Source organism: Panthera pardus, unplaced genomic scaffold, assembly GCF_024362965.1.
Source record: "Panthera pardus isolate Hobbes unplaced genomic scaffold, ASM2436296v1 HiC_scaffold_19, whole genome shotgun sequence".
NCBI lineage: Eukaryota > Metazoa > Chordata > Mammalia > Carnivora > Felidae > Panthera > Panthera pardus.
In genome coordinates, this window is record NW_026526754.1 from 25360040 (window position 1) to 25369701 (window position 9662).

A 9662-nucleotide genomic window follows, 5' to 3' on the forward strand; every position below is an offset into this window, starting at 1 on the left:
GCATGGTCGTAGGCACGGGCCTCTTCCCAAAAAGACCATGTCGCGTAGACAGCCTCCAGCAGACAAGACGCCGTATCTCGCCTCCACGCAAAACAGACTTTAAATCTTTGCCACGGTGCTCGGTGTCAAATAGGATCCCTTTATTTTAATTTTTACTCCCCTAATTGCTGCTTAGGTGGAGTATTTTGAATATGTTTATTGTCCATTTGAATTTTTTATTCTGTGAATTGCCTGTTCATGTTCTTTGACCATTTTCAAGTTGGTTGTTGGTAATTTTCTTGATTATGCATTGGTTGCGTGGCTTGCCTTTTTTTTAAATTTTTTGTTAACATTTATTCATTTATGAGAGACAGAGAGCACAAGCAGGGGAGGGGCAGAGAGAGAGGGAGACACAGAACTGAAGCGGGCTCCAGGCTCCGAGCTGTCAGCACAGAGCCCGATGCGGGGCTCTAACTCACAAGCTGTGAGATCATGACCTGAGCCGAAGTCAGACACTTAACCGACTGAGCCACCCAGGCGCCCCTTGCCTTTTATTTTTTTAATGGTGTCTATTGATGTGCAGAATTTTTAAATTTTAATGTGTTCACATGCATTCAGGTTTTTTATGGTCTGAGTTTTTCTTGTCTAAAACTTCCTTTCCTACCCCAAGTTCTTAAATACACTTTCCCATGTGTTTTTCTAAAAGTTACAAAGCTTTACTTTTCTCGTGTAAACCCTTCATTCATTGCAAATTCATTTTCACACGTTGTGTGAAAGGCCCTGATTTTTCCCACGTGGAGTGACCAGTGTTTCCTTCTGTCCACTGAAGCACGTGGGCCTCCGCTCTCTGCCCAGCATCCGGGCACGTCCTGCTCCAGGCTGTGCCGCCCTCTGCCCTGTTTCCAAAGCCGAGGCGCCTGTTAGCACACGGCACCTCTATTTCCTTCTTCAGAACCGTCTTGGCTGTTCTTGGCCCTCTGCTCTTACACCAGAATTTTAAGAGCAGCTTAAAGTTCCTTTTTAAAGAAACTTGCTGGGGGTGATGGGATTTATAAGTTAACGCGGTGACATCTGACATCGTCACAAAAGTGCGCCCTCCAGCCCACAAACACGGCCCAGCTCTGTGTCGTGGGCTCCTTCCAGTGTTGTCGTTTTCCCAGTAATAATTGTGCCCGTCTTTCGAGAGGGTTGGTCACAGGTCCTTCTTGTTTTTGTTGAGATCCCAAGTGGGACTTTTCATCCCGTGTTTTAACTGCTCGCTGAAATGGTTTGTGTGTTGCATTTCCATCCTGCGGCCTTGCTCGCCTCTTGGCGGGCTCCTCCCGCGGGTCATCAACGCCTGCCCGTTAGCAGGTCACGTCTCCTCCTGTGACTCCCCACTCCTTCTCCTCTCATCGCGCCACTGAAATGCCCAGTGGAATACAGACCAGGAAAGGGGGTAGATGGCCCAGAACCACCCTCCAGCTCTGCAGGTGAGTGCAGGCAGACGCCTGGCACAGTTCAGCACATTTATTGCTAAGATGCTCTGGGAACGCACGCTGAATTTCACCGAAATGTTTCCTTCTCTATTAAATTGGCCATCCTGTCTGTCTTTGACTGTTTTGTTTTTTTTTTTTAAGTTTATTTACTTATTTTTGAGAGAGAGAGGAAGCAGGGTAGGAGCAGAGAGAGACGGGAGAGAGAATCCCAAGCAGGCTCCTCACGGTCAGTGCAGAGCCCGATGAGGGGCTAGAAACCACGAACCATAAGATCGTGACCTGGTCTGAAACCAAGAGTCGGACACTTAACCGACTGAGCCCCCGCAGGCACCCCCGTCTTTGTTACTCTGGACCCTGCTGATGGTATTGTGCACCGAAGCACAGTCGTGCCCCTGGAAGAAACCCTGCGGGGTCACGGTGTGCGGATGGGGTCAGGGGGCCTGAGCTGTACTCCGTTTAATGCGACTGTTGAGCTGGCCCTGTGGTTTCTGATCTACAATTCCAAAGTCCAAGAAGCTTTAAAAACCAAAGTTGCCCTTTTTTTTTTTTTTTTTTTTTATGTTGGGGGTAAACCGATCTGGCAGATGCTGCACAGTTAAACGTTTGTGCCCCCTCCCAAATCCATACGCTGAAAGTGACCGGCCTGGGTGATGGTGTCAGGAGGTGGGGCTGTGGGAGGCGGTGAGGTCACGACGTGGGATTCGAGCGCCCTGGCCGCTCTCGCCTCGTGGGGACGCGGCCGGAAGACACGGCCGTGAGCCAGGACGCCCTTGCGGGACTCGGAATGTGCTGGACCCTACACCGCAGCCCGGCCTCCCGAAGGCCGCCTGACCTTCCCCCAGTGGCCTCGGCTGGGTCGTCCCCTGCCTGGCCCACCAGGCTCGTTCTTGTGAATACAGCCCGGTGCTGAGGCACCACTGAAGCGTCCTCGTGCTTGGCTATGGGGCACTTCTGGTTCCAACCGTCGTCATTTCGACTTTGACTTAATCTCTTAATCCGTGAGTTACCTGGGAGCACCTGTCAGCCCGCCGAGCTCCTCCTGCTCTCCCGCCATCCTGAGCGCACAGGCCTGTGGTCCCGGGTCTTAGAAACCCAGGCACCTTTTGTGCCCCCTACGTGGTCAGCTTTGCTCCAGAGCCAAGTGACTGGACACGTGACAGTGTGGTCACCTCAGGGTCAGCCTCCCCTCCGGGACGTGGCCTGTTCAAATCTGCACACGGCAGGCTGCTTTGTCTGTCCTTCCTATGTCTTAGCGCTAGGTTCTTTGGTCCTTTTATTCTTGATTATTATGTATTTTTGCTGAATTGTTAGTTAGCATTTCTATACCTATTCGTGTTTTTTCCGTAAGTTTTATTTTTCTGAGAAATCTTGCTATTCCCCTGTTGGGGGCACAGACAGACCGTCTAACCCCGAGCCATTTCTTCATGGGCTCCGTTTGGTTTCAGTGTGTCTGCCGTGAGCAGAGAGCCCACGTGTCTGACTCCAGGGGATGGCTTGTCTTTTAGTTACTGAATGTAGGCCATTTATTGTGACGATTTGATGTATTTAAATAGACTTCATCCCTCAAGCATTTTTTGGTTTTTTTTTTAATGTTTATTTATTTTTGAGAAAGAGAGCCCAAGCAGGGGAGGGGCAGAGAGAGAGGGAGACACAGAATCCGAAGCGGGCTCCAGGCTCCGAGCTGTCAGCCCAGGGCCTGACGCGGGGCTCGAACCCACAGACCGCAAGATCATGACCTGAACCGAGTCAAACACTGAACCGACTGAGCCCCCAGACGCCCCTCATCCTGCATCCTCTACTTTGTTCTCTTTGTGCATTTGGAAATTATAAATTAAATTTCTGGGGCACCTGGCTGGCTCGGTGGGTAGAGCATGCAACTCTTGATCTCAGGGTCGTGAGTTTGAGCCCTATGCTGGGCATGGAAATGACTGAAAAATAATAATGGTAAGGGCTCCTGGGTGGCCCAGTTGGTTAAGCATCTGACTTCGGCTCAGGTCATGATCTCGCTATTCGTGGGTTCAAGCCCTGCGTCGGGCTCTGGGCTGACAGCTCGGAGCCTGGAGCCCGCTTCGGATTCTGTGTCTCCCTCTCTCTCTGCCCCTCCCCTGCTCGTCCTCTATTTCTGTCTGTCTCAAAAATAAATAAACATTAAAAATTTTTTAATTAAAAAAATAATAAATATAAATTAAATTTCTGTTGAGTACCCTTGAATTTTTTTAAATGTATACTATAACACTCACAGTTCTTTTTTCCAAGTTTGTAGTTACGCAGTAGGCGGGCCCTGTGGCCAGGATGTAACCTTCCTCCCTGCCCCTCCCATCCTGATACACCTCTAGAGTTTCAGTCTTGTTTTGTTTTGAAAACAAAAATTAATAGGCTTGTTTTTACAGCGACTGGATAAATTTAGTGATGTTTTCTGAATTTCTTGGCTCAACGGATTTCTTGTCATAAATAACGCTCGCCGATGTTTTGGCAAGCATCTCCGAGTGGTCAACCTGCGTGGCCTCCGCACGTCCGAGCCTCCGTTTTGTCGCCACTCTTCAAAGACGAGCTGCCCGGGCCCAAGCCAGCCCTCTGTGTCTCTGCCTCCGGCACCTTTGACGTTCACGTCTTTCCAGTTCGTGAGCCTTTTTGTTCCGATGCCGTGGAGGCTGTCTTTGACCTGGACGCGGCAGTGCGTCTCCACGACGGGAACAGCCAGCAGACGGGGGGCCTTGCTCAGATGAGCAGCTCCGGTCCCTGTGTCCTCTCGGCTGCCTGAGCGCCGTCCACACGCAGACGCCCCTCTGCCGCCATCCACGTACGCTGGGGCGCTCGGCCCCACCCCGCTGACCCCACTTCTGTGCGGACGGCATCCAGGCCGGCCCCCCCGCACCCCAGGTGACATGCCCGGAGCTCAGCAGAGGCCTCGGTCTCTGGGCACGTGAGTGTGGTTTCATCTTGTTGGAGGGCTAGTGCCGCAGGCTCTCTAGAGAGTTCTGAATCTTGCTTTTCTCAACAGACACAGACCTTGGGCCACCGTGACTGCGTCCCAGGCAGGCATGAAACCACCCGCCAGGGCAAGGCCAAGGGCAGGGTGGGCCCTGCCAGGCCCCGTGCTCGGGTGAAGACCGCCGGCGGGCCATCCACCCACATCGACACCATCACTCCAAAGGTGCGAGCGTCATCGGAGACTCAGGCAGGCACCTCCCAAAGCCACAACCCTGCGTCTGCGGAAGCCCCTTCCCGTACCCGCCTGGAGCCGTGGCCTGTCTGCCAGATGCGGTTACTTGTTAAACCTCGGATTCACTGGGTACAGGTACGGGCCTGCCCCATGGAGCCTCACCCGGGGGGGACGAGGTGCTGGGCCTTGGCTGGCCACATGCCTCCTTGGCTGGGGAGGGCAAGAGCCCCGCAGTGGGGCAGCAGTGGCGCCCCAAAATGGAAGCTGGGGACTCTCTCTAACCGAGGAAGGTGCCGGGAGTAAGCCAGGTGCCCAGGTCGGGTCGGCCCCAGAGGGCCTGAGGCAGGGACAGGACCAGAGCAGGGTCCGGAGACGTCAGAGGACTTGAGAGAGCAGCTGACTGACGGGAGGTGCGTGCCAGCTCGGGGATGCCGAGTATAGGAGGTGCAGGAGGAAGAGTCTGGAACGTTCTGGGGTTTCCAGCTCAGCAGCCTGAATGGAGAGTACAGGAGGGGGAACCGGGGGGCTGGAGAGAGGGCAAGGTGGGGCTCAGGCCTGAACATGCTAAGCATGAGCTGGCAGAGGGCGCTGGGCAAGCCTGGATGTCCACCAGAGACTTCTGGGTGAGAGCAGGTGAGGGTCGGAGGCTCCCGTACAGGTGCACGCAGGCCCCCGACATCCGGGGGAGGGCCGGGAGGGTCAGGACCAAGGAGAATGGCTGAAGCGTGGCGATTCTCCCCAAAGAGGCAAGGAGGCCATCCACGGGGGACTGTGTGGTGTGGCCCGGCCTCTCACCCAGCAGCCTGCAGTCCTGGATGGGGTGGGGGTGGGGGTGGGGGCCTTCTGTGCCACACACCGGCTCTGCACCGACCTGACCCTTCTGCCCCGAGTCTGTCTGTCTGCAGGAGAAGGTCGGATGGGAAGGCTCTAATGCCCTGCATCTGTCTCGTGGGCCCTGTCCATGGAGGCCCCCCAAGACCCTGCCCCTAGGCAGAGTGCCACCACCGGTGGCCCCAGAATGAAGGGCAGCGTTGCCAGACCACACCGATCCTGTTACAGCCACGGATTTCATCTGAATGATCGTTAATGTGATTTATACAGTTATTTGGATTCTCTGCTCGTGAATTTGTCACCAGTCCACTTGATATTGATGAGAGACAATGGAGGCAACGCTAGCTGAGTGGAGCGGGGCGGGGGTGGAGGGGGCCGTGCTGACTGGGCTCAGGGACCCCTGTCTGAAGCCCCCACCCCTGCATGGCTCTCCACCCCCCCCAGCCCTCCCCCACCCAGACTGAGAAGGTGCCAGTGTGCACGCGGCTTTGCTGGCCGTGTCCCTGGGCCTCGTGGACAGAAGGGTAAGGCACGTGAGGGACAGGTGTGCGGCCTGCAGCCCCTCGGGTGGCCCTCTGGCCTCCCCTCCCCCCAGCCTGGAAAGCACCAGCCACTAGGTGGCCTCATGTGCCTGGGTGTGTGGGACTCAGCAGGACTCAAGGACCCTGCAAACCCACCCATGTGGTGACAGCCGCGAAACAGAGCACGGAGGCCACTCTGAAGAAAGGGAGCTTATCCTGAGGCTCCACGAGACCCCGAGTGGGTGTGTGCCTCCTGGTCCCTCTGCACCCTGCTCCTTGTGCCAAAGTCAGGTGTTACTGCCAGGGCCCACGGGCACAGACCGCCAGCCAGGCCCGCTGGGAGCACAGACACTGGTGAAGGAGGCCCGGCCTGGTGCGCCTGCCCTGAGGGATGTGTCACACCGCCCTGGCCCCCCGACACCGTCTCACCACACGCCTCTGTCGTGCCCTCCCCCTTCCTGCCTTCCACACCTTCCCGCCCACATCGTCCCCTCCCCTGGGTCCTCAGCACCCTGAGACTGAACGAGCAGGATGGGGGGCCCGCACACCTGCCTTAGGGCCTTGGGGTACATGGGCCCCCCGGCCTGTCTGGGTGAGAGTTTTTACTAGAGTGAGTTTTCCATCAAAACTGGCCTGGGGACAGCTCACAGATTCCTCTAAAATCTGACCATCTGTGCCCGGTGACCTCTGTTCTCTGGCTTGGCCCCCACTTAGCCCTGTGTGTGTGCCCGCATCACTATGGCCAGGCTGTTCCCCTAACCTCGGGTTCTTGAGCACTCCTGGGCTGACCTCGGGGCTCTCGCGGGGCGGCCTGACTCACCCGACAGCAGTGCCCGTGGCAGAGGCCGTTCGTCTGGAGTCCGTGCTGGCCGGGTTGCCCCAGCACTTTGCGGGGAGGAGTCCAGGCTGCCTGTAGGGCCAGCACCAGGGCCAAACAAACCTCGGGCAGGCTGCGCATGGTCCGGCCGTGGTGGGCAAGGGGTCTGGGCTGGACGTGGGCAGGAATCTGTGCAGGTCCCAAAGCCAGCATTCCCTTTGTTCCTCCTGGGACAGCAAGAAGGCTGAGGAGTCCGTGCTGGGGTCCCTTCGCCCTGGGAAGGGGCAGCTGTGTCCAGGGTGGGGGCGAAGACACATCACCCCGCCCACCTGGCCCCTGAGCACAGAGCGGGGTGACCTCTGGGCCAGAAGCGGGAGGTCCAGCCCACTGTCCCGGCCACCCCTCCCAGGGCTTCCCTAGAGCCACACTGCCCCCTGCTGGTGCCAGCAGACATGGCAGGAGCCGTGAGGACACCAAGCCTCCCTAGCCACCGAATCCCTGGGACTGATTATCCCCTAAAGAACACAGGATACCACATCCAGTGAACCTGGGGCCACTGCGTGGCTGGAATCTCCATCACTGTATCAGAGGTGCAGGCACGTGGCCACTGGGCAGGACAGCCACTGGGGCTGGGGACATGGAGGTCAGGGACAGGCCTGGAGGGAGGCCAAGACCAGAGCCTCTGGGTCACCTGCAGCCCAAACCCTGCAACCAGCACCCAGGTCAGGCTGTGAGTGCCTGGCTGCCAAGCCCTCGGGGCCCATCAGCCCAGGACCCCACTGCCTCATCCAGGCCACCAGGGTTAGTCAGGGCCTCGGGACACCCCCCCCCCACACTCTGCACCCATCATCCACTGAGGAACCCCTTACGCTGCTGCCCCCCCCCCCCCCCCCATTAGGATTTGTTAGTGCTTTCTGACCCCTCTGGGAGGCAGCCCCAGCAGGACTGTCCTCAGCACTAAAGCCCAAGAGCCCAGACCCGGGAACCATGGAAGAAAGGAAAGGCAGTGGGCGTGCCCCCACCTAGCCTCTCTCCTCACCTCCAGACCAGGCTCCCAGAAGTTGGCCGGGCTCCTGGCCAGGCCCCACCTGTATTGGTCTGTCACCTTGGCCTCCTCGGGACTTCCTGCTCTTGCCTCTAAAGTGAGGGGCCCAGAGACAGGGGCCACCTGGTGCCTGGGTCTCGGGGACCACCATTTGGGCTTTACTGTCCTTATAGGTGGCTGTCCCCCAGGCACCTCCATGTGGGTGACCACAGGCACCCCAGGGAACGCCCACAAGGAAACTCTCCCTGCCCAGGCCGACACCTGGGGTCAGGTCACCTCCTTCTCTCAGCGGACCCGGCGATCCTCCGCTCCCCTCCCCTCTGTGTCCACCCCCGGTCCCCGCCTCCATTGTCCACCCAGCAGCCTGAACCCCGCCCACTCGTGTGCCCTGCCCACCGGCCACCCCGAGGCCACGCCCCCCCCTCCCCCCACGTCTGAGCCGCCCTTGCTCCTTGCAGGGGTTGGGGGTGGAGTGTGGGCTCCGGTGCCGCCTCAGGGCCGCAGGTTAGAGTCTGGGGAGGGGGTGACCCCGAGGGAGGCGGCAGAGCTGCAGGCTTGGAGAGTCCAGGGGGTCGGGTGCCCCCAGTCCTCGGAAAATGATAGGGCTCTTCTGGAGGGGCGGTCCTGCTTTAGGAAGGAGAGGTGGTCCTGCGGCTGGGGTGGCCCAGCCCTGGACAAGGCCCCCCATGCTTGTGCTTGGGCACAAGGGGAAACCGAGGGTGGCGGGGAGAACGACCTCCCCAAGGCCCTGCACTTGGACCCCCATGGGGAGGATTGCTCACCAACCTGGGACCACACCCGGTCGCAGTGGCCTTTCCCTGCGCTTGGGGCTAACCCATGACCGGACCCAGCTCACCCTCCCCTTGGAGAACGCCTACCCCCAGAGGTGGTTGGTGGGGGACAAATGGCCAAGAGCAAGGTGCCAGAAGGATGGGCAAACAAGCAGGGAGGAGGGGGTCTTACAAGGCTTTTTCCCCTCACCCCCGTTAGAGTGCCTAGGGTTAACCAGGGGACTCAGAGGCTCAGCCACCCATCCCCTTCTACCTCACCCCTGCACTAGTACCAGAAGGCAGCAGCCCCAGGCATTCAGAAGGCTGTCCCGCCCCTGTTCGGGGTCCCTAATCTCAGAGGCAGCATGGTGGCGATGCATCCACACGACTCCTGAAACTGAATGCTACGGGCACCAGTGACAGTCACAACAAAGTTTACTGCAACGAGAGGCAAGGCAAACCGATCGATCGGGACCGACACTCTTGACCAGAGTGCAGCCTCGAACAGCCGGGGTACAGAGTTTTTATAGCCGACCACATCGTCTTATTCTCACCTGGGAACAGAACAAAGGAATAGTTCCCAGGTGGAAACAGTTCAAACAGGCCCTTGCCCCAATCCAATCACTCCTAATCCATCCCTTGATTGATAGGGTAAGGCTGTTCTCTCTTAACCTATAGTGTTAAAACAAAGCTGTTATTTCTTAAGGCTATAGGTTAGCCCTACCCTTACAGTGGCCCTTAGAGGCTGCTCCCCAGGCCCAGGGTATCAGAGCCTGGAGATGGAAAGGCCCCCTCTCTGACTCCCCGCCTCGGAGCAGTGAGTGCCAGGGACACGTTGCCAGAGTCTCCTTCAGGCGGCCTGGCCTCCTTCCAAGCAGGCCAAGGGCACAGATGGTGCCACACCTGCTCCACGGCCCACGATCTGGACAGGAGCGCGGAGGACCCGCCCCTGCCACAGAGAAGACCCAGGCTCCCTGGACATCCCCCACCCCCTCCTGCTCGGAGGGCAGTGTGTTAGCTCCTAGGGTCCTTCCTCCGTCCTGAGCTCTCCACCCTCC

The 9662-nt window shown here is 58.0% G+C and overlaps 1 protein-coding gene across 1 annotated transcript in view; it reads left to right on the forward strand.

Moving 5' to 3' along the window:
- Positions 1 to 4665, forward strand: part of ACSF3 (acyl-CoA synthetase family member 3) — a 53525-nt gene extending 48860 nt beyond the window's left edge. The window contains exon 10 of the mRNA XM_053906772.1: positions 4459 to 4665. Coding sequence (XP_053762747.1) covers positions 4459 to 4564 — 106 coding nt within the window. The 3' untranslated portion in view covers positions 4565 to 4665. The remainder of the gene's footprint in view (positions 1 to 4458) is intronic.
- Positions 4666 to 9662: the final 4997 nt, after the last annotated feature.